At 43.9% G+C, this 26,279-nt stretch overlaps 1 protein-coding gene across 1 annotated transcript in view; it reads right to left on the minus strand.

Annotated features, from left to right (window-relative positions):
- Positions 1–14,678: 14,678 nt before the first annotated feature.
- LOC311236155 (inactive carboxypeptidase-like protein X2) overlaps positions 14,679–26,279 on the minus strand; it is a 105,832-nt gene continuing 94,231 nt past the window's right edge. The window contains exons 13-14 of the mRNA XM_084323780.1: positions 22,919–23,018; positions 14,679–15,505 (exon numbers count right to left, since the gene is read on the minus strand). Coding sequence (XP_084179906.1) covers positions 15,219–15,505; positions 22,919–23,018 — 387 coding nt within the window. The 3' untranslated portion in view covers positions 14,679–15,218. The remainder of the gene's footprint in view (positions 15,506–22,918; positions 23,019–26,279) is intronic.

Genomic DNA, 26,279 nt, shown 5'->3' on the forward strand with positions numbered 1-26,279 from the left:
TTGCTATTTTTTGGATCCCAAGAATGGCATCACCAGCAATTCTCCGTCGCAACCTCCTCTGTGCGCTGCGGGGGTTCCCTAGTCCCACGTTCGTGGCGAGAGGGTGAGCCTCGGCGGCGTGCAGAGCTGGGTGCGCACCGCCCGGAGACCGGTGTGTGCCCCTCTTCAATGAGGAGGCCCTCTGGCTCCGGTGTCCCCTCCAGGGATGACTTGCGGTGCAAGCTCTCCGCTGCTGCTCGCTCCCGCCATTCGTTGGTGAACGGCTGTGGCGGGTGGTCTGGCGCAGGGGCGGGGCTTGGGCTCAAGCCCCGAATGTTTTCTGAAAAGCCCCGAATCTACCTTCAAAAAAATATTTTTTTTATTTTTTTATTTGTTTTGGACAATTAATCATTGTTACATGAAAATATGTTTGCACCAGATTTAGCAGAAGCTAATTTCCATCTGTAGTCTATCCAGCTGCTAACTGTATTTGAGTGAGTTAAGTCTTGGTGTTATGGTAGACTCAGACCTAAGCTTTAAATCACAATCAACAAGTTGACAAAAACATAATTCTTCCACCTTAGAAACATAGCTAAAGTACGGCCATTTATAAATCAACAGGACGCTGAAAACCAGATCCATGCCTTTATCTCAAGCCAACTCGACTACTGTAATGAACTCCTTATCGGCCTCTCGAAAAAATACGATGATAACTATTTTATTGCAATGCACTATTGCATTATTTTATTCTATTTTACTAAACATTTTATTGCACTGCACTATAATCAAACCGTAAACAAAGACATTAACACTTTTAGCGCCAGATGGCGCTGTTTACTGTTACTGTTGAAAGGCCAGCGCCTTTTAACATGGGGATACGTGGCTGTGTTTGCAGGCCTAAAGCCATATTATATATTATAGCTATGGATCGAATAATATAGTCGATTGTCATTGAGTTTCTTCCGGTCAAGATGCAAAAAACAGATAATTTTTCCATCCATACATTTCCGTTTTATACCGTTGTGAATATGAGTGTAGTTTCAGGGTGGTCTGGTGTCATTTCCAAAATGCTTCGTAATGGCCGGCTACGTGTATTCTAGTAAACATGTTATCGTTTGTTCCCTAGACTAGCTACTGTTCTCAAATCAAATTTAGATTATCGGTATTATGTTTCATCATGGATGCATGAAGGGGGGGGGGGGGATCGCAACCAACGGAACACGTACACACACATACACGCCCCGATCAGCATGAAGGAATTTTTGGACCAACGCAATATTGATACCATATAGTCCTTACCTTAACACTTTAATCGCCGATGACGTGTTTAGACGTCATTCCTAGCCATGCTCATTCTGCCGAAGACGCCGTAACTCGTCTTTGATGTCAATATTTCAAAAATCTGTGATCGAAATCATATTTCTCCTCCGGGGACCTGAGATGTACAGTTGAGCTCCACTAAATTCTCTAGCGGTTCAAGAGCGCCATCTGGTGGCCGATCGGCAGATCGCCAACAGGAAGTGACTTGTCAAACAGGAAGTGCTCATCCATATATCGTCCGGGCACTCGCGATCATTAGCAGGACTCTATCTCAACACACTGGATAATCAATCGCTCGCCCTAACTCAATAAACAACGTTATTTGAACGTATATAGTATTATACAACCTGGAAATGGTTCATCAGGATCGAAAACTGTCTACTCCACGCTGATCGTCCAACGGCGCGAGGAAGATACGGTGAGTTTCAACGTTATTTTCTAACGTATTCTATACTAACTGATCTGATGATCATATGACCCACACTAGATGAATGGTATAACGTTGCCCACGGAATTATAAACGCCCCCTCGCCCCCATCCGGTCAATATCAGATGATACGTAGTAACTTCTAGAAGTACCTCCAGTTGAAATTTTTCATCTGGCAACGATCGCTACCAAACTGTATTTGATCATCAATATAATGCATTTGGAGCTATAAATCAAGTTCTGGAGAAAGCTGCAGAAAACGATAAAAACATACTTATACTTTAGACCATATTTTAGTATGAATATGTGAATGAAAAAGTATATAATTGCTACACCCTGAACAATGGATATAGGACATTGAATGGGCCATAATAATGGCAATTTAACCACCTTTACTGAAAGTTTCATTATACATTGTGTGTTGAGTACTGACTTTTAATAAGTTTTGTTTTGCAATAATAAAAAAAATTAAAAAAAAAAAAATAATGGCAATTTAGCAATAGAATTAAAAAAGTTATAGCCCTGCAAAGAAGGGGAACTTCTCCATAGACAAATAGAGCTGGCTAGGGATGGTAAATTATGAATTTGAACCATGGCGATCAAAGTGTTAACCAGGATCTGTCCCGAAAAGAATATTCCAATTATCTGATCGCCATTCCAAGTACTGATGTCGATCAAGGTGCCAACATAATCCAGCATTGAACATGAACCCGACCCTCGTCGATGCATGCGTTATAAGCGTTTGGCTTGACAGAGTAGTTAGACCCCACCCGCAGGCCGCAGCTCGGCCCAGACACCAATGCAATAGCGGCCGCAAGGCGTTAGGCGGCGTATTGGACTTTTGAGATCTCAGACCCACCCCCAGTGATAACACAGGCTGCCGGCATGTCTTTATGAATCGAAATATCGAATAAAAGAAACAACGATGAAAACCCGACTATACTCTGGTTTTCGGGGGTCCTGGCGCTCAATGTTCGGCGAGTTAACCCTAGATCTTAGATCCTAATATGAAAAACGATGTGATTTAATGTTCTATGTCTTACCTTGACTTTGTCTATTTTGCTGCTATCTATTTTATGCTTTATGTCTGCACTTTATGATGCATTGCTTTTGATCTGCCAATGTTGTGCTCATTTTATGCTTTTTGTTTACTGCTGTGAAGCACTTTGAGCTGCAATTCTTGTATGAAAGGTGCTATACAAATACAGTGTATTATTATTATTATTATTATTTATTATTATTATTATTATTATTATTATTATTATTATTATTATTATTATTATTATTATTATTATTATTGTTATTGTTATTGTTGTTGTTGTTGTTGTTGTTGTTGTTGTTGTTGTTGTTGTTGTTGTTGTTGTTGTTGTTATTGTTATTGTTATTATTATTAATTATTATTATTGTTTGCTTCATTAATTAAAGGGTGTGAATTTAAGTGTTCTCTCCTAGTGCCTTTTGTCCGCTTTAAGGTGGTGGTATAAGTTAAAGGTTGTGGTGTCGAAGTAAAAGAATTCGGAAGCCGTCGAGCGCCCCTCACTCGTGAGAGAGGTAGGTCCAGCATCGACATCAAACGGACCCCCGACAAGAGCAGGCGCGGTCTCTCTGATGGCAGACGATTGCAGCACAAGCTCTCCGCCTGCTTGCTCCCGCCGTTAAGAGCGGTGGTGAAGCGAGCAGGGCAGTTAGTCTGTAGTAGGAGGAGGAGTATGCAGACCGCAGGGTTCAAGTCCCTCCGGTTTCTGCGGAAATGCTGATGCCGGAGAGGGCCCTGCGCCCTACCATCAAATCCCAGAATGTTGCATGGAGGGGGCGGGGGTTTAATCTTCGATGCCTTGCTGGCGAAGTCAGGGTTCAATTAGAGCCCCGACCCCAAATGGCGAGAGGTCTGAGACGCAAGACGTAAAACACGGTGAGAGAGACGGCAGTTGGAACACACCTCGAGGAGGACGCGCCACACACCGGCAGCAGGTAAGGGGGGCTAGGCCTGGGAGGCTGTATTCCCCCTTTCCTTCACCGCTCTCTCTCCCTCTGTTTTTTTCCCCTCTTACAACCTGAACCCCCATATTCCCCCCAAAAAAACAACTACGTTTCCTTCAGTAAAGAGCTCTCTTAGGGGGGTGGGTTTTTATTGAAGCAGTGTATAAACATTTCACTGAATGTGTTTGTGTATACCTTGAACGTAGAGAATGTTTTTTAAACTCTTAAGCCCGGAGCCCTATTTTCTGAAAATCCGCCTAAAATACATACCTAAGTAAATAGAATATTGCTCCACTTCTACAAGTCCATTTGCATATTCTTGGTATCTAGGGACATCTATGGACCTCAGTGAATGTATTCCCAGTGTCAGACATATTGTGTCTATTACTAGGCTTGCTTAAATTGTGATGAAACAAAGGAGAATATGAATTATGATTTTTCTTTGCATCTTTGACAGTGAATAACACCATGCTAAAAACTGCAACTGATCTCGTGCAATACCTTCTTGAGATCATGTGTACAAAAAAATCTAAGGAAATGTATAAAGGGAAGATAATTAAACAGAAGGTTTTGTAGATACAGTACTGAATTCTCCCATCCGGACCAATGCAATTTGAAATATTATTATAGAATATAGAATAGCTGTGAGGATTGGTCCGATTCCGCACGCTTCAAGGTACCAATTACCTTCGCGCACCTGATGTGAGTTCTAATCAGCTTGGTGGAGCCCTTATATACTCTGGTGTTCCTAACGTTCGGTGTCGGGTCGTTTTGGATTACCACTGGCTGCTGCTGGTTTCCCTCCTGTGTTGTACCTCGTCTGTTTTTCTCCAGGACGTCTATGGAAGTCGCCGCTGTTGCTTTTCTCTTTCATCCGTTGGATCTGTGCCTCGTTGCCCGCTTTGCGCAATTGTGCCTTGGTGAGTTTGGAACACTTTTTGGATACTCTGTTTTTCTTCGCATCTTCCTGACTCGGGACCTTTCTGTTTTTGTGTGTTTGGGTAACACTGAAGATTTGCTGTTTTTGTTTGTACTGGACTCAGCTAAACTTGTGTGTTGGTAACACTGAAGATTAAGTCACTTGTGTTTATACTGGACTCAGCTAAGGAGGACTGGACTGCCTTGTATTCCGTTGGCTTGTTTGTTGACAACTCTCTCTCTCTCCGTTCCTCCCCGAGTTGGATCTTCGAGTAGCTGCAGAGCCGCAGAGTCAGAGGTGCAATGCCACTGTGCCGTCTCTGCACCGAGACGAGCTGCAGAGCCGCAGGCTACTCTGCCAAGAACATTCCCCACTTGTGCTTTCTGTTGTTTCTTCTATTCCCTGTTATTTTGGAAATAAATACGCCCTGGTTTTTGGCTAACTCTGAACTACCTGTCTGTGCCGTGCTGTTGGGGTTGGTAACAAACCATAACAATAGCAGGCTTATAAATGACCTTATTATAGCCAATTCGCACATTTATGGATTGTGCCAAATCTTATATTTCAAATGCCTGAGTTCAATTTGGATTTAGTATCGCCAGGCGTGCATAAGAACAGATAATGAAATCTACTGTATGTACGGTAGCTTTTTTATTTTTGCCAGGGTGGCACCATTTTGAAACTAATTTCAAATCTAATTGTTGCTACATGCTAAAAATAGGGAAGAGAAACTAACTGCGCTTCAATATATACCAATAACGTTAAGTTTTGTGGTTTATTATCCCGAGTAATAAGAGATATTAAAAAAATTCATACAGAAGTGGGGTTCCCGGCATTTGTAAATGTCACATGCTTTCGTGTTTTCTTATTGGCCCGAGAGATATGTCCGTGAGTTGAGGTCTGCGTGGCAGGTCCCAACTCGCATTGTCAATTGAGAGGTCTCTCCGGGATAAACCTGGCGTCTTCCCCTCTCGTGTGAGCAGAATTTGTGACAGATGGTTTTTTCCCCAGGCTCTGTATGTAAACCCTGTGTCAGTGTCCTTGCGAGGACCGCTCTTCTCCCGGTTTTACCCAGATAGGGGGGAGAGACGTTGTGTTGGGGGCTCTTTCTTATTAGAATTCGCCCGCCACCGTTCGCCACTCAGGTATTACAAGCCTACACGCTGTTCGATATCAGCGCTTGGTCTTACGGGACCAATATCAGCGCCTTGCCCCAGGCATGTTCTCAATGGGGGACCCTGATGGAAACAAGACGAAAGTCTTTCTCAGGTCTGCATCCTCTTAACAATTGTATGTATTGAGCTGTACTGTACTGTACCCATTCTGCAATCTGTTAATAAACTTTTCAATCAATCAATCAATCAAAGGGCTAGATCCACAAAAAATGTATTGCCCGGTGCAAGTTGCACCCTTATGTAGACACGTGGATGTGTCTGACGTCATCCTAACTGTTGTGTAAATATTCTTGTGTAATTTTGATTTGTTTTGATTCATTTGGCTCTGGACTCAGTGAGACCTGGCAGAGGACTACCGCCAGGGGAGCTGGTGGGAGTTGGTCTGGCAACAGGTAGAGTGGCGAAGAAGGTGGGGATCAAAGAGGAGTCTCAGGCGCGGAATCGCTCTCTTCGCTGAAATTCCCTGATGAGAGCAGACGTGTTAGCGGAGAGTCATCTACCTGGAGAAACACGCGGAACTACATGCATCGGAACGAGAAGAAGTAACGTCGTGCGCCGCAAGGTTAGCTTCCAGTATAGTGAGTAGGGGCGAAAGAACCAAGAGGACGGTCAACAGACGGGCGGAGACTCCGACCAGCGAAGCGTGGCGTGTATGTGTGTAGTCGGAGCGTTAGGCTAGCCACACCGGCTAGTTAGCTTAGCTGCAGTTAGGATTAGCCTGTTAGCTCAGCCCGTCGCCTCGCATCGCCTTTCTCTGCTGCAGTGTACCAGACGTCCAAGGCATCACCTCCTCTATCTTCTCCCCACCCGACCACCCCTACCTACTCCCCGCCAGACCACCCTGCCTTCGTGTCTCACAGGTGACGGTAGATCAGGACCTTCACGGCCGAACTCTCACCTGCTTTATTTTGATAGTACTGTATGCTCGCTAAGAGTGAAGGGGCTATTATGTTTTTGAGCCACCACGTTTCCCGAGCGACGACCGGGTACTCCATCTTTTATTATTTTGGGGTAATGCCGGCTTAGCTCTAGGGACTTTTATTTATAAAGTGTGGGCCCCACTTATTTTGGTTGTGTGTATTGTGTTGCAGCACCTATAGGCGACAGGTGTTTCGTCCAGGTAGCTCGTTGGAGCTTTGTGCTAACCTCATCCAGATTGGGTACTGCAGAGCGTATAATGGTGGGAAGTGTGCAGAGTGAGTGTCAACCCTTGAAGGGATTTTGTGCCAACGTTAACCCTTAGGGGTATGATACTGAGCGTTAACCCATAGGCCAATGGTGTTATCTGTTATTTGTTGTTTGCTCTGATTGATGCAGTATATTCCCAGTAAAAGGAGAGGCGAGTAACTGGATTCCCTGTGTCTGTGTGACTTAATGTGCATTACCGTCTAACCCCTTTCGTTATTCCTTATTATTAGCATTTTCATCTAACCTCTTTCGATCCACTGTGTATGTGTAATTGGGGAAGGTGCTCGTTACAGGTCTCCAACAGTCAGCAAGGTACGGTACTGCTTTGGGGAAGAACCATCCACCACTACTGCCACCGGGTGTGAGGGGGTGTGGGACATACTAGGGGAAGGGTGTTTAGGGGGTGGCTGTGCATCGCCCTGGAGGGTGAGAAGGACCAGTATACACCACCTAGGTTAGTAAATCCTAGGCCCCATCCGCCCCATTTGTTAACCACGAATCTAGTACCCTTACACTGCAGTCGGGGGCCCAGCCGGACTCAGCTCTGCCGGGTTCCCACTACCTGGTATACCTGGACAGTATAAATTCACCCTCATTAAGTAGGGATAATCCACCCTATTACACTTATGATGATGATGATGAAAATGGGGGACCCTGATGTAAACAAGAAAACAGTCTTTCTCTGGTCTACATCCCCTTAACAATTGTGTGTATTGAGCCGTACTGTATTGTACCCATTCTGCAATCTGTTATTACAAACTCGAGGGCTCGCATGAAATTCCGGGGGGAAATGGCGGGGCAGATCAAGCGTAGACAGGGGGGTTTCACGCCTGTTAGGTGGGCCACCGGGAGCTGTGCGTTCGCGTATACAGACCGTCTCGGTGGCGCCTCCTGTGGTGTTTTGATCGAAAGGTGTACCTATCCCCCTCTCCTTTGAAGAGGTGCGGCAGCGTGGAAGATTACAGGACTCATCCTAGTCGCGCCGGACTGGATCAGTTCAACCCGGTGCCCGCCGGGTCACAGGCGAGCATTGCTTGTGCAATATATTCTGTTAACCCGAAGGGCCCTGTGCTTTTCCGGGGGGAAAATGCCAGGGCGGACTGGACGCCACAGGGGCTGATGTCATGAGTGTTGTGTGTGTCATAAATGTCACTATGAATTGAAAATGGGGACCCCGATGTAAACAAGGGTCAAAAAACGTCTTTCTCTGGTTTGCATCCCCTTAACAATTGTGTGTATTGAGCTGTACTGTATTGCCGACGGCTTCTCAGTTACAGTGGGTGACAATATTGTCACAAGGAAAGATGAAATTACATACCTAGGTTCCATCCTAGAGGCAAATCTTTCCTGTGACAAAATGGCATCCAAGGTAATAAAAAAAGTCAACCAACGAACTAGATTCTTGTACCGGATCTCCTCTCTGGTAAACAAGAATACCCTGAAGACTCTGGCAGGAGCACTCATTCAAGGGTACTACGACTATGCTTGCACCTCATGGTACCAAAGCACCTCAAAGGCGCTAAAAACAAGATTACAAACATCACAAAATAAACTGGTCAGACTTCTACTTGACCTTACCCCTAGAACCCACCTCACCCCTGCCCACTTTGACAACCTAGGATGGCTTAGAGTAGACAACAGAGTACAGCAACTTGCAATGGGCCTGGTCTACAAGATACACTATACGACTAGTTCAAGTTCAAGTTTCAAGTTTCTTTAATAGTTGTCATACAGAAGTACAGAATACTTTTATACAAAATGCTTCTTACTGTTACGCTCCAGAGACTGTGCTAGACAAGATAAGTATGAAATAAAATAGTATAGCATGTAAATTAGAAGTAAAAAAAGAGGTCACAGTGTTCAGTATAGACATATGTACAATGTTCGATGCAGAATAGAAGTAACTGAGTTACCATATAATATACAATATACTATGCAGTGTACTAATATACAATACTTTATAGTGCAAAGCAGAAATGAGATGAGGTACAATTTAGGTACAATTTACAGTAAGGTGTACGAGTTGTAGTGCAAATCCTCTATCAATAAATATAAAGTGTGTTTAGGTGATCTAAAGTGTGGAGAGTGGTTGCTGCAGTGTGTTGTTTGTTTAAAATGAGTGTGTGCGTGTGGATGTGTGTGCTGTGTGCATTTGATGGTTGTTGTATAGTGTTTATTGTTCGTTGAGCAGCCTGATGGCCTGGGGATAGAAGCTTCTTCTGAGTCTTTCTGTGCTCGCCTTGAGACTCCGGTATCGCTTGCCTGACCGCAGCAGTTCAAAGAGGCAGTTGTTCGGGTGGCTGGAGTTCTAAGGTACCCATGTACAAATACTTCCCAAAGGTCAGTGAATACCACGACCACAACACCAGAGGAAGCTAAACAAATCATGTTAAACCCAGATTCGGCTCAAACAAGGGACTAAACACGTTTCGCAATTATGCCACATCAATGTGGAACGCCCTACCCAAAGCTGTAAAGGAATGTGAATCCCTACCCACATTCAAAACCGCTCTTAAAGAGCACCTACGGGAGGCTGCAATTCGAAACTGGCCACCGTAAATGTCCGAACCCCCCACCCCCACCCCCCCCTAATAGACAGTCTCCTCCCCACCGCATGTATATATTCTCGCCCCACCGTATGTATATTTCTCTCCCACCCACCCACCCATCCCCTCCAAATGTACAGTCTCCTCCCCACCGTATGTATATATTCTCTCCCCACCGTATGTATATTTCTCTCCCACCCACCCACCCCCTCCTAATGTACAGTCCCCTCCCCATCATATGTATATACTCTGTCAGGATCTATGGGTAACAGTACTGTATATTTGAATATCGTATATGTCACAAATGTAACACTACTAAATACCTGTATGTCATGTATGTCCCTATGCCATAAATGTCATGTATGTTGTGTATGTCATAAATGTCACTATGAATTGAAAATGGGGGACCCTGATGTAAACAAGACAAACGTCTTTCTCTGGTCTGCATCCCCTTAACAATTGTGTGTATTGAGCCGTACTGTATTGTACCCATTCTGCAATCTGTTAAATGAAGTTTTCATTCACTAATTTATTCACCCCTCCCTCCTCGGCGGGAGTGCTGTTTATTAGCAGTCAGCCCCTCTAGGCGCTCCGGTGTAGTTCCCGGTCCTCCAGGCGCAGGTCGAGCCTTGCTATTGTTATCTGTCGGCCTGGGTTAACCCATTTTAGACCTGAAACACCTTAATGCGTTATATAGCGTTATATATAGTATATACACGCAGATGGTTGTCTCCCCGGTATGCCGGTAGCGGAGTCAACTCTCTGGCAGAGTCCACGAGAGTATGCCCCACATGTTTTATGACGTCTGCCAATTTTTTTTGTTTACTGGTCCGGGACCTCGACCCCGCGAGATTATGACCCCACGAGATTGTGACATTGTGCACAGCATGCCGAACACCCTCCCCTCCCCCCCCGCCTGGCGGGTGGGCCATCGGGGTACTGTTTTTACAGTCAGCCCCTCTAGGCGCTCCTGTGTAGTTCACAGTCCTCCGGGCGGAGGTCGAGCTTTGCTCTTGTTACCTGTCGGCCTGGGTTAAGGGATCAACCTCCTCTCTTGGAGTGCTTGTCTCCCCGGCATGCCAGCTGACCCCACGGGATAATGGGGGAGAGCCTCCTCAAAGAGCTTCGGAGCCTCCTCCTCAGGGAGTTTTCAGAGCCTCTTCCTCAGGGGGTCCTCGCGGTGTGCCAGGCGGAGAAGGGCCTTCACCTGTTGTACATTTGTCGGGCTCTCCGCGTCCTGCTCCGTTACTATGTCCCATAGTGAGCAGAACGCGAGCAAGTAACGAAATGTAACGAAGGTTATCCTATAATTCTAGTTACATGAGTTCTTGCGAGCGTTCTGCTCTCAACTCACTGAGGACCCCTGACTGTCTTCCTAATGAATGTCATGACTCGGGAAGGCGTAAGTACGGTCACACCCCTCTCCTATATGCATGTAGACGGACAGGGGCGTGGCCAGACAAGTGTAAAGTGCATGTAGCGGAATCTTTCAAAGTAACGTGGTATTTCCCATAGTGAGCAGATCGCTCGCAAGAACTCATGTAACTAGGGTTATAGGATAACCTTCGTTATTTTCACTCCAAGTCACATTCGAATCATCATGACAACAGCGCACAGTAAACTCTCCATTGAGAAGTTTGACCATTTCAACAACTCCGGGGTAAGTGTTTGTATAAATAAGTCACCCGGATTTAATGTTTAGGTCATATAAAATGCTTCTAAAGTAAAGCTGCTAAGAAAGTAAAGTAAAATTAAAATGATATCAAAAGTTCCTTTCAGTCAATGTATATTTTTCCTGATATGAAGCAAGCAAAGCGTAGTGGTACGTATACAGCTGGGAACCAGCTGGAGTCAATAGTGCCTACACTACATACAACAATCGCAGCATTATTATTATTATCATCTGTCTGTCTTAAACCTTTCACTGCCACATGACAAAGGGTTAACCCTTTCACAACCACATGACAAAGGGTTAACCCTTTCACAACCACACTACAGAAGGTTAACCCTCTTAACCTTCTGTAGTGTGGTAGTGAAAGGGTTAAAGAGTGGGGCCCCAAAGAAAACCCAGCACTCTGGCTAACTGTGACCTTGTTACGCTGCAGTGCGCCGTGTTCCCGTGCTCTGTGTTGGTTGGATGCACAGTCTCTATGCATCAACGGCATCGGTAAAGAGTTGGCGTGAGTACAGAAAGTAAAGTAATTGGTTGCACACCTACTCTGCTGAATCTTCTACTCTCTCCAGCGTCTCTGAAATGATGACAGGTGTGTGGGCCTGCATTCAATAACCTCTGGAGAGGGAGAGTAGAGGAGGCAAAAGGTTGAGAGCTTCCTGTAAGTGCAGGTTGGCCAGCGAGGGGGAAGGAAGGCTGCTGTTGTTAGGGGGGCTGGGAGAGTCAGCCAGACAGCCCTAAAAAGCTTCAGTCGAGGCCTGGTAATTAGAGCCGTGCCTCGCAGACATTCACCAGATACAATCTCGCTACAGGAGAAAATCTAAATGGGATGGACGTCTAAAATTAGCGTTTTGATGATGGCAATGATTACATCTAAGATTCTAAGGTATAAGGGAAATGGAAATGATCCTTTCAAACGGGGTAAAGTCAATTAGATTAGCCATCACCGCAGGTCAAATCCAGAGTTAATGAATACACTGAATATGTTGTGAAAAACAGTCAACAATATTATGAGAGTGAAAATGAAAGGGGAATTCCATTCTGGGTCTCTCTTGTGTTTATGGAAAAGTTGCTTTATTGTGGAGTAATATTACCACAGATAACGCCGGTCCTACCAAACACACACAAGGAGGGGAGGGTCGATATATGAGATGTCGCTCTACACAAGGTGGGGGTCATTATGAGGTGTCGCTCTACCAAACACACACAAGGAGGGGAGGGTCACTATGAGGTGTCGCTCTATCAAACACACACAAGGAGGGGAGGGTCACTATGAGGTGTCGCTCTACCAAACACACACATGTAGGGGAGGGTCAATATGAGGTGTCGCTCTACCAAACACACACAATGAGGGGAGGGTCAATATGAGGTGTCGCTCTACCAAACACACACATGTAGGGGATGGTCACTATGAGGTGTCGCTCTACCAAACACACACAAGTAGGGGAGGGTCAATATGAGGTGTCGCTCTACCAAACACACACAAGGAGGGGAGGGTCGATATATGAGGTGTCGCTCTACCAAACACACACAAGGAGGGGAGGGTCGATATATGAGGTGTCGCTCTACCAAACACACACAAGGAGGGGAGGGTCGATATATGAGGTGTCGCTCTACCAAACACACACAAGGACAAGGAGGGGAGGGTCAATATGAGGTGTCGCTCTACCAAACACACACAAGGAGGGGAGGGTCGATATATGAGGTGTCGCTCTACCAAACACACACAAGGAGGGGAGGGTCGATATATGAGGTGTCGCTCTACCAAACACACACAAGGAGGGGGGGGGGGTTCATTATGAGGTGTCGCTCTACCAAACACACACAAGGAGGGGGGGGGGGTTCATTATGAGGTGTCGCTCTACCAAACAGACACAAGGAGGGGGGGGGGGGGTTCATTATGAGGTGTCGCTCTACCAAACACACAAGGAGGGGGGGGGGTTCATTATGAGGTGTCGCTCTACCAAACACACACAAGGAGGGGGGGGGGGGGTTCATTATGAGGTGTCGCTCTACCAAACACACACAAGGAGGGGGGGGGGGTTCATTATGAGGTGTCGCTCTACCAAACACACACAAGGACAAGGAGGGGAGGGTCAATAGGATGTGTCGCTCTACCAAACACACACAAGGACAAGGAGGGGAGGGTCAATAGGATGTGTCGCTCTACCAAACACACACAATGAGGGGAGGGTCACTATGAGGTGTCGCTCTACCAAACACACACAAGGACAAGGAGGGGAGGGTCAATAGGATGTGTCGCTCTACCAAACACACACAATGAGGGGAGGGTCACTATGAGGTGTCGCTCTACCAAACACACACAAGGAGGGGAGTGTAATTTACTTCAATCTGGTCAATTAGTTCAATGTCGCTTTGTAGTGGTATTTCCCTTTAAAACAATCATGAGTTTAAAGGTGCTATAGATGGTACTAGAGCACCAGCATGTCACTTATCCAATCAGGTGCATTCCACGTGGGGAAATGGGAAGTAGGAAGGGGATACATGCCTGCAACATGTAAACAACAACATTCATTTTGGACCTGCAAAGGTTTTTTTTATTATAAATTCATTAATCAATTATTTCTTTCTAAAAGCTCTGTGGGTGTATTATATATATAAAAAGAAAAAATAATTATCTATAGTGTCGTGGCAATATTATCATGTCATTATAGATCTGTGTTGAAATACATATTCTATCTTTGTACAGCTTGACTGGTTCAATGTGACCAACTAGTGAACTGGTCTGACACTAGGCTACATATTTGAATGTCCCTTTAAGAGCTCCAAGATGTAGAGCAGTGGAGAGGTCCAAGGCTATTTCTCTCCCCAGCTAAGACATAACAAAGGCTATTGAGCCAGTCTTGTTATTGATTCCCTAATTGGGGCACATTTTGTTTATCCTTTCTGTCATATCTGGACGTCATTTCAATTGTGTATAAAGTACGTTCTGACCAGAGCTCTTTGTCACTTTGCTGGTCAGATGCTTGTGTGTGAACATGAAGTCTCTGATTGTAAACTGATCACTTTTCCTGTGGTCACAGTGAAATAAACTATGTTTCTATTTTTAATAACTCGACTCAGAACGATTACACAACGGCTCATCCTTTATCCTTAATAATTTCCATAACAATAGCACCTTTAAACTGTAAAAGCGTTTGACTTCACGTCTACGTATCTATTTATCAGTGTCATAGAGAATATGATGTATGGCAAGGCCATACTGTATGGCAAAGAGAGGACCTGAAATCCAGAGTTATTAGTTATTGCTACCATCTTTCCAGAAAGCACTGATATTTTGCCAGAACGCAGTCGTAGGGCATCTTGTAGTTTTGTAAAAGGTAGAGTAGCAGTCAAAGTGGTTTATGAAGGAGTATGTTCACCACATGCCTGGCTGTGGAGTACGGAGCACACGCAGATCTATGCTTCTTCACGTGTGACATTGCAACAAAGAGTGATTGACAAGCTCAGCGATTGTTCCAAATATACTTTTTTATTAAATAATTAGCAAAAGTAACTTGTAAAAAATAACAACAACGACAACAACAACAAAAGTGACGTGTAAATGTCATTGATTCCATAAGTAACATGATTTCAAAAGGTTTGCTTGCGAAGGTTTGCTTGGTTCAAATAGTGCTTATACTCAACAGTATGACATTATGTTTAATATACTGTATATCTGATCAATTGTAGGATGCTCATAAAACGTAGGCCTGTGCTCGGACAGAACAAAATGGAATTACTCCACAACAAGGTAATTTCTTTTACAAATTAACATTTAAAAAAATAAAACACACAAATGAGATGAGACCAAAGTAGTTAGAAAAAAGCTTATGTCATGGTGGGGGGGGGGGGGGGGGGGGCGACGACGACGACGACGACACTGCATCCAGTTCTAAGCAACAGCCACTTCCAATCGGCTGCCTGTCTCCAAACAATCAACCGATGACAGGCCCTGAGTTCCAAAACCAAGGCCCACAGGGCTCCTGATCGAAGCCTGATGTGTTTCTTCTTACGACTCCCTGAGTCTCCCTTGCGGAGCCCATGTGCCCAGACGCCGCGGTGTGGGCATGCGTGCTTGGAGCTGCCTGACAGGCAGTCTGATGGGCTGCTTGTTGAACTTCTCCATGATCTCTTTGATGCGCGAGAGGTTTGTGCGTCCGACGGTGAAGTCGCAGCGGGTGGCGCCCATCGCGTAGCCCACCTCGCATTTCTTACTGGCGGTGCTGTAGCCCTGCGCCTTGGCAATCACTCTGTACTCTCCAGGGTTAAGCAATCGCCAGTAGTCCCCGTCAGCCGCTGAGAAACACACACACACACACACACACACACACACACACACACACACACACACACACACACACACAGACACACACACACACACACACACACACACACACACACACACACACACACACACACACACACACACACACACACGCACACACACACACGCACACACACACAGACATAGCAAATTAGTGTGTTTTGCGTGTGTGTGTGTGCCTGCGTCACATGCAATGGTCATCACGTGCAAAGGGCTGTGGTGTATTCTTCAGTGGGGCATTTACTGTGTTCATATTTGGCCTTTACAATATGGTTTATAATCATAATAATGATAATAATAAATTAAAACATGTTTTGGTCTTCCCTAATCTCAAGGCATAAAATGAAATAATAAATTGATAAATAACAAATAAATAAATGCAACGTCTGGTAATCAGATCAACAAAACTATTTAGCAGAAAAGTTAATGTCCCCATATGCAAATATTGTCCTAGTATGCAAAACGTAATACTTAGCAGTAGGAAAAAAAGGCAATGGTCTAGGTCTAGGAATACCCTGAACTGGGAGTTTTTTTTGTTTGTTCCACTTTTTCCAGCAAGATGAGAAACTCTGTTCCTTACATTTGATTTTAGACTTAAAAAAACTTAAACTTCAACGTTCAGTCACAGATTCATACCCCCCAGACAATCAACAAACCGCCTCGGCCAGTCCTTCATACCAGCGGCCATCAAGCTCCACAACAGTGGGTATAGGGACTGCTGCCAAACATCCAACTACTAGGAACCTAGTAGCTGACTCCCACCTAAAAGGACAATATACTTACCGTATGCATACCGCACCTTATGTGAATACTGTATACTACATCAGAGCATGTATTTAACATTTAGCATCTTAGCATTTTTACATTGTTACATTGGACCCTCCTCTCATCCTACACTCATTCGTGGTCCTGTAACCCCACCTGCTGGACAAGTGCCCACACTACTGCCTCTGCTTGTTATTCATTTGTGTCTTGTCAGTTTGTCATTTATCCTTAGTGTACTCCCTGTCATGTTGTCCATTCCTGTGTACCTATTGCCTGCTGTTTTCCCTTGTCTGGTTTAGTGTTATGTCTCCAGTGTGTGTGTGTGTGTATTTGTTATCAGTCCTGTCTTGTTTTAGGCCATGTCCGTATCTGGATATTTTGCAAAACGGATATTTTCAGGCTCCGTTTAAAAAGAAATCCTCGTCCACACGACAGTGTAAAAAAAAAAAACCCAGATCCAGACACAAACACATCTGGATATAAATTGCTCCAACAAGCAGTAGGTACGCAATATCTCAAATACTATAGCGGTACCGAGCAGACAGGACGATTGACAGATACAATGAGTGGTCCCAGGATGACCTAATAACATTATTAGTTGAATGGTTACTGTATACAGGAATTACAGGAATCATTTGAATATATGCGAGTTACGTGAATACGTGAATATAGCTTGCCCGTGGACACAAACCTTCATATGCATTAACAGCTCCGTCTTTTAATACACACTTATATCATACAGTAACGTCAAATAAGATATTGAAAGATAAAGGATGAAGTTACAAGGGGAAAAGGGCAAACGCAATTACTCTTTGACAATGCTACAGTGCACAATAAAAAGAAAAGATCCAGGCGGAATTAAATATGTCTAGGAGTATAAAACTGAAGTCAAATCGGAGCAAAACAAGCTAAATCCGCTTCGAGAAGACGCATGACATTGGTATACATGTATACTAATTACAACAAGACATTCATTAATTGCATTGTTACTGTTCACATGTGTGGTGCCGTCTTTGCCTGTCACAGTCATAAGTAAGGATACAGTTTGAATGACATTTCAGCACCAAGGCGCTGTCCACCGATTTGACATCAGTTTAAAACCCATTGTGCGCTGTAGAATTGTCAAAGAGTAAGTGCTTTTGCCCCTTTTCATTTGTAACTTCATCCTTCATCTTTCAATATCTTATTTGATGTTACTGTATGATATAAGTGTGTATTAAAAGATGGAGCTGTTAATGCGTTATTTACGTAACTCACATATATATTAAAATGATTCCTGTAATTCCTGTACAGTAACTATTCAACTAATAATGTTAAGTTATTAGGTCATCCTGGGACGTGTAATGCCAACATCCTCAACTATCCGCAACATCCGAGCGCATCAGGTGCAGACGCTCTTCTGTCTGGCGTCTATTAACTCAATTTAGAATGCAATTTGGCTTTTAACTGAAGCCGGGCGCAACACTAGACATGTTTAGGAAAACATTAAATATCTTTGGAACAGTTTGTGATAAGGGCACGCCTTATTTTGTTTCGGAATCGGGATATTGTGATCTCAACATTGCATTGTATCTCTCCATCAAGAGAATAAAACGTCACTCGCCACAAAAATCAAAAGCGTGTATTTAACAACCTCAAAAACTTTCGAAACACGGTTTATATTAACTTAATAAATAAACAAAAACAAAAAGTCTACTTATGTCAACGAAAATGTCCAGTAGGCCTAACTAAATAACAGATACATCTCCGTTACAAGCAAGCAACGTCTGATGGCCGAATCTGTCAGGGCACTGGAGTAGATATATACAGTACTGTTACATCCAGACATTTATGATACAAGATATACAAATATACAGTACCTACTGCTTAAGAGGCAGAGATCAATAAAAGAAAATATATACATTAGAGGGGGAAGAAACTGTATACTTCTGTCTGCCATTTCAGCACCAGGCGCTGTCCATTGTTATTACCTTCATGCTCTTCAAGGCTACGAGCGCCTATTGCGATAGAACAACAGTCTGAGCATGCGTAGTGAGCTGTGACGTCATCGTTTATCTAGACTATGCATTTACAGTGGCTACACGGATCCACTGAACCGATATTTTGGAAAATCTTCACTTTAAAATGTGTTTTCGAAAATCTCCGTTTATGTTTCTGAAAACACCGTTTACGTGTGGATGAAAGAAAATGTGCGTTTTGCAAAAGATCTGAATTCGTGTGGACATGGCCTAGTGTGTCACTGTAGTCTGTGTTTCCCTCCCAGGTGTCTCTCGTTCCAATCAACCCTCATGTGTCAATTAGGCTGCGGTTACACACAGGGCCATTTTCATTTAGTTTCATTCGCTTTTCAGAGCGCTGCGTATTGGCAGGCAAGTAAGAGTTAAGTTAGACGTTGTTTTGTCTCGTCTACTATATACATGTAGTACAATGCCAAAGCAGTAGGCAGCGATGTAGTTCAGACATGAAGGCCATTTTCAACCAATCAGAAAAGGTTGAACGCTCACTACACTTCCTGCTTAAAAACAACAAAGTCACCATCTTTAAATACCTCGCGTTAGCCATTTAGCCACATAGCATTTATTTTTCAGCAAGAAATAAAGTGCAATAAACAAAAAACTGATACATTCACTGTGTGTTCTGCCTCATTTGTTGATGATTTGTTGATGAAACAAAACTAACATCAACACAATTGACCACCAAGAGCGGAGTTTAGTCTCACACAAAGATCGTCGCCGATTTTGTTAGCTTACGTGCTAACGTGATTGGGATATGCCAGTATAACACTATAGCATTGTGGCTAGCAGCGAAGTTTGTTAGCTTACGTGCTAACGTGATTGGGATATGCGATTATAACAGTATAGCATTGTGGCTAGCAGCTTGGTAACGTTAATGCTAGCAGAATGAATGGATGTAAACTTTATTTAACAATTGCAGAATGGGTACAATACAATACGGCTCAATACGGCTCAATTGTTAAGGGAATGCAGACTGTTGTAGCTTGGACTGGGTTCCTTATAACAATAACTTGACAACACATGGTTGCCGCAGCTACTTGGGACAGCTCTGCTGTAAACACTGGAAATAACCGTGCAGGTCTCTACTGCGCATGGGCATTGGGCAGAACGGCTCCGTATCCGGCTTGCGCAGATTACATGGCACCATTGTCGGCGAGTTTTGGCGAGTATCCAAAACAAAAACACCTTTTCAGCGTTGCCAGTAGTTTCAGTTTATAGAGTTTTCAGTTTTTAATTGTCTTCCTAGTAAAGTTCTTTGAGCATCTATATCTATATTAGATTAGATTTAGACTATTGGATTACTAGATTATATATAGCATATATTAGCATTTAAGCATTTCGTTTCTTTATACTATATATTAGACTAGATTTAGATTATTAGATTATATATTGTAACCATATTTATTGTTGGGCAAAATAACTGAGAGGGCATACATACCTTCATCTCGCACCTTGTTGCCCAAATGCCCATGTCCAGAGTTAACTATATTGTATACAGGCGCACAGGACCTACCAAAATGAACTGATTAAGACACTTGGACACTTGGACTAATAATGCATTCAGTCATTTGGACGGAGTTGTTAAAACTCACTCCACTCAAATCAATAGAGTTATATTTCACTCTATTCAAATCAAATTTAAAGTGACGTGGCTGGGATAAATGTGCCAGTCAGTCAGCCAAAACAAATTCCTGGACCAAGGTCGAAACAGGGAGCTGCTGGAGTCGAAGGCCCTCTAGGAGATAAGAGTGGCAAGCGGCTTCCCCACCCCCAGCCCCCTCCCCCCCACCCCCCCTCCTACGTGTATGGACCAGCGCCTCATGATGGCAGCTAACTCGTATGCGTGCTGGAGGGGGAGCCAAGGCTGTCTCGTCAACCCCCAGCCACTCCAGTTCGCCTACCAGCCCCGGCTGGGGGTAGAGGATGCTGTCATCTACCTGCTGAACCGAGCCTACACTCACCTAGACAAGCCGGGGAGCACTGTGAGAGTCATGTTTTTTTTTTTTTACTTCTCCAGTGCTTTTGACACCATACGGCCTGGGCTGCTGGGTGAGAAGTTGGAGGCGATGCAGGTGGAGGCCCCCCTGGTGTCCTGGGTTGTTGACTATCTGACGGGCAGTATGTGCGCCTAAAGAGCTGTCTGTTGGACAGACTGGTCAGCAACACCGGGGCCCCACAGGGGACAGTCCTCTCTCCCTTCCTCTTCACTGTCTACACACCAATGACTTCCACTATCAGTCCTGCCACCTTCAGAAGTTTTCTGATGACTCTGCGATAGTGGGATGCATTAAGGACGGCGATGAGAGGGAATACCGGGCACTGGTAGTGGAATTCGTCACATGGTGCGATAAAAACCACCTGCAGCTAAATGTGACAAAGACCAGAGAACTGGTTGTGGATCTGGTGAGGAGGAGGAGTACATCTGTGACCCCCATTTCCATCAGGGGAGTCGATGTGGACATGGTTGAGGATTACAAATACCTCGGAGTTCACATCGACAACAAACTGAACGGGTCAAAACATGCAGAGGCACTCTACAAGAAGGGCCAGAGCTGACTCAACTTCCTCAGAGGGCTGAGAAGGCAGCGGACTGAGAGCGGGGGATGCAAACAGGCTGGATAAGCTGGTCAGGAAGGCCAGTAACGTGGTAGGGATGGAGCTGGACTCTCTAGCGGTGGTGGCGGAGAGGAGGAGCCTTGCTAAGCTCCATGCCATCAGGGAAAACCCCTCCCACCCACTATACACAAACTTGGCTGAGGAGGAGCATGTTCAGTGCTAGACTAACACTCCCAAAATGTAGCACTGAACAGCACAGGAAGTCCTTCATTCCGACAGCCATCAGACTTTACAATGCATCTCTGTGCCTCACTGCATCCCTGAGCAAAGAGTGACAGAGTGACAGTACCATCTTCCTGGACTTTTACATTTAAAACAACATTGTCAATATTACACTTACTGTACACTTAATGTAGATCTCTGTATTTTTTACTGTATATTTTATATTAGATTGTACATACATAACAGAGGAAATGTGAATCATGGACCGTAGTTTATTATTATTATGTTATTTTATTCCTTATTCTTAGGCAACTTTTTGTTATTCTTATTCGTGATTTTGTCTACCTAAATGTTTAATGTGAGCGATTTGTAGTGCCAAATTTCCCTCGGGATGATTAAAGTATTTCTATTCTATTCTATTCTATAATTCACCTGGCTCCTCGAGTGGAGCCACACAAGTGAAGTTGTGACGGGACGGGTGCTACGGAGCCTTTGATTCACTGAGAAACATGACATATTTACTTCCTCCCCCCATCTCCCCGCGTCCCCACCCACCTACTCAGTGGGACGGCTGAGCCAAATAAAACATGGTGACACTCACGTCACCCGTCCATGATCTGCGGTCGATATAGGAACAGCAACGTGTGGACCTTTGCATTCACCTTGGGGGACACTTTTCGATGGCATGAGTGGGGAATCTAATTGTTTCCTGAAAAGGACCCAAAATAAAATGCTAATGGAGGGTATACTTCCCGAGAAGCCCGGACTCTGTCCCACATACTGATCACGCATCAACAATTCCCCAGCTGACGCCAACCCTGCCTGTCTGTCTATCACCATTTCCCAGTGGCTGCATGATTCACCCCGACTGTGGGATAGCTCTTCTTTTGCCTGTTTTTAAGGGACACTGTGTTCCCAGACAAAAAAAATACAAAGCCCCTTTTAATAGCGTGAAGTAGCTGACAATTATTTCCAAAAAAACATTTCCTGACTGCCACTGAGAGGGTCTCTCTGGGAGGAAACAGTGACTTACACAGTTCCAGGAATACAGGAATTCTGGTAGACATTTGATGCCATGCTCTAAGTACAAAACACATTTTGGCTTTGAAGACTTTTTATTTTAGGTATCAGCGAGGACTGCCTTCAGGATGCATGTTTGATTCAGAGACACAGAGTACAGTATGAACTGACTGTAATACCAACCTCCCGCTCTGCATACTTATCAGCCACTAAACGCTGTTTTGTGCTCCGCATATCTCCTCACAGCATCCTATAGGGATGCTCAGTTAGCCTGAAGATACACAGAGTAGCTTAAAATCCTGGAGAAATAAGCTCAAATGAAGAGTCACTGGCTCTGGCTGCTTGGATTGCAAAATACAAGCTTACTCACACACCATAAAGCAAGCAGAATCCCCACAGTGCAGGACAGCTGATGACAACCGCTTGTGTCGTGACTCACGACGTACATCCAATGGATTTTCACTGCTAACAGGATTTATTGTTTTGTTGCTGTGTACTTACAGTAAATCATGCATGAAATAAATGTATTTGAAAAACAAAACGTGGTATTCTCTGTATTAGCAGTGGTATGAACAATGTATTTACATAGCTTAAGCATGATAGCAAAAGTTATTAAAATGATTACAATGGATTACAATGAAAACCTAGTTTACGGGGTAAATTAAATATACTAGATTAGTCCCCATGGGGAAATGATGCCTCTGCATTTGACCCTAACTGCTCAGGAGCAGTGGGGCAGCCACATATGTGGTCATGGGCAGTGGCAGGGGTGTGTACCCAACATGCACTACTTTTGTAGTGAAGTACCTGTTCGTATATCGTGGGTGATGCCCTCGACAGAGATGATAGCGTTGGCGATGCCCCTCCCCTGCAGGTCCCTCACAACGCCCTTAATCCCACGATGCACCTGCAGATGAAAGACATGAGTCAACCGGAGACATTTCAATGGGGAGATTAACCAAGTCAGTCCATGTCTAGAAGGGACCTGCATTTCATTGAAATGCATTATAACTTGAAAGTCGACGACCACACAAATCATTCTTTTTCAACTCTGTTTAACCTCTTCCACCCGGAGCCTATTTTCTGAAAATCCGCCTAAAATACATACCTAAGTAAATGGAATATTGCTCCACTTCTACAAGGCCCATTTGCATATTCTTGGTATCTAGGGACATCTATGGACCTCAGTGAATGTATTCCCAGTGTCATAAATATTGTGTCTATTACTAGGCTTGCTTAAATTGTGATGAAACAAAGGAGAATATTAATTATGATTTTTCTTTGCATCTTTGACAGTGAATAACACCATGCTAATAATGACCAGACATGAATAACTGCCACTGATCTCGTTCAGTACCTTCTTGAGTACAAAAAATCTAAGGAAATGAATAAAGGGAAGATGATTAAACAGAAGGTTCTGTAGATACAGTACTGAATTCTCCCATCCGGACCAATGCAATTTGAAATATTATTATAGAATATAGAATAGCAGGCTTATAAATGACCTTATTCGCACATTTATATTATCTTTCAAATGGCAGAGTTCAATTTTGATTTAGTATCACCAGGCGTGCATAAGAACAGATAATGAAATCTACTGTAATCGACTGTACTTTTTTTTATTTTGATCAGGCTTCAACCGTTTTTCTTTTATCCACTTTTTCTCCTCCTGTTTTTCTGTGTTTTTCTCCCATCCCAATTTAGTCGCGTGTGCCCCCCACTGGTCGGTCTAGGGAGGGTTGATAGATACTATCGCATGTCCCCTCCGATACATGCAGAGTCAGCCAGCCACTTCTTTTCACCTGCCAGCGCGGACTCTCATTGGTGAGGTGTAACGTGTGGGAGGCTCACACTACCTTCACCATCTCCCTTCCTCGCTGTGCAGGCGCCCTGACCGACATGTAGGGGTCGCTGTTTACAACGACCAGATTACCACCCACCGGCTTCCCTTAATTGAGCCAGTATGACGGCCGGCCAAGCCGGAGGCAACGCTGACAGCCGGATTCGATACCAGTGTCTCAAATCTAATTGTTGCTGCATGCTAAAAATAGGGAAGAGAAACTAACTGTGCTTCAAAATAATGCAATAAGTGTTGTGATTTATTATCCCGAATAATAAGAGATATTAAAAAAATGCATACAGAGGTATGCCGCTTGACACCCCATAGAGCAGGGGTCAGGAACCTTTTTGACTGGGAGAGCCATAAAAGCCAAATATTTCTAAATATATTTCATTGAGAGCCATATAGTATTTTTAACATATAATAAATTAAATATGTCTTACTTTTAATGCGACTTCTGGTGCTGCATGGTTTTGCTGATGGCCTTGTAATCTGGTTCATACGTGGTGAGATTGAGCTTCATGCAGGCTTCCATCAGTTAAACGTGAGCGTAGGTTGGTCTTAATGTTCCTCGTATGCGAGAATGACTGCCCACATGCATATGTAGAGCCAAACATGGTCAATACGGCAATACTCACGCTGCATTGTGTGGTATGTCACAGGAAGCTCGTTCCAAGTTTTAAGAATCAGCTGGTCTTCAGGTTGAAGATTTTTTATTTCTGTCCACTTGTGTTCCCTCGCCAGCTCTGCTCGCTATATCTTCAGCTACAGATACTATTAGCTGTATCTTCAAAACTAATTTCTGACACAGTATTATTAAGAAATATCACAAGTAGTAAAAAAAAAAAAAAAAAAAAAAAAAATGTTACTCAAAAATTTCTGGCAGCCATATGCTTCTTCTTCTTCTTCTTATTTGGAATTTCCGGCAGTGTAGACGCATCGTGGCGTATTACTGCCCTCCACAATTCTTGCTTCGCCCACACTTGAGAAAGTTTACACTCCTCTTCTTCTTCTTCTCATCTTCAAAACACATTTCTATTGTCTCTGTCTCCTTCTTCTCTGCTCCTCTTGTCATACAATCACAATACAAACATCATCTCCTCTCTTGGAGGGCCCCCCCAAGAGGGCCAGCCATATGGTCACCAGAAGAGCCATATATGGCTCGCGAGCCATAGGTTCCCGACCCCTGCCATAGAGGCTTTCAGGAAGTGTAGTTCTGAAAAATTCCAACGCTGATCGACAGCTAGTGATGTCCTTCACAAAATGGCAGCCAAAAAAACTACAATTCCCATGGTTCAAGGTTTTCCAAAATGGTCGCCTCTCGCGAAATAACCCTGACCAAAACTAAATGAAAATCTATCTAATAACACTTTAACCAATTGTTAAACTAACGTATTGATGATAATATACATTATAAATGCTGTTGTGACATGGTTATGATGTTTATACTTGAATACGTTTGGAAAAAAAAACAATACTTTTGTGAATGTTGAGATTGAGATTGAGATTGAGATTGAGATTGAGATGTACTGTACTGTACCCATTCTGCAATCTGTTAATAAACTTTTCAATCAATCAATCAATCAAACAGTCTGGAGAGATTGATTTATGACATGTCATTTGCGGTCCGCCGACGGACCGCACGGGCGGAAGAGATTGAGACGGGGCGCATGTTTTCTCCACTGAGATTAAGGTTAGGGTTAAGGTAAGGCTTAGGTTTATAAACAATTCTTAACACTTTCAGCGCCAGACCCGACATTTCTCGGGTTATCTCGCCAGTGGTTGAGCGCCAAAACCGGAGATTTCTCGGGTTTTCATAGTTTTTTCTTTTTTAGATTTTAATATTCTATACACTCTCATGGACCTCGGTGTTATCATTGGAACTCCTTCTGAGAACTCAAGAGTGCAATGCCGGGCGAATCCTGCTTGGTGGCAGTATCGCCTACCCTTTGAGACCTTATTTCACACTGTGTGTTACATTTTATATGGTCCGGGCGGAGAATTTGGACCCGGGAAAGTGAAACGCTTCAACGCGTCCAGCACACTTGATGCATATTTTGTGCCATTTCATATCAGGGACCCGATGGACATCAATACTAGAAATCGCAATCAGACAATTGGAATATTCATTTTGGAATAACTCCTAGCAAAGGTAAGGACTATATGACATCAATCCTACTTTGATCCAACAATGATTTCACATCGATCGCAACGATCAATGTATGTAGTATTCAAAACGTATGCCGTTGCTGACGATCAGAGCATCACAACCCCCCCCCCCCCCTTTGATGCCTTCATGATGAAACATAATACCTATTATATACCTTT

This window comes from Notolepis coatsorum (genome assembly GCF_963971535.1).
Source record: "Notolepis coatsorum genome assembly, chromosome: 10".
NCBI lineage: Eukaryota > Metazoa > Chordata > Actinopteri > Aulopiformes > Paralepididae > Notolepis > Notolepis coatsorum.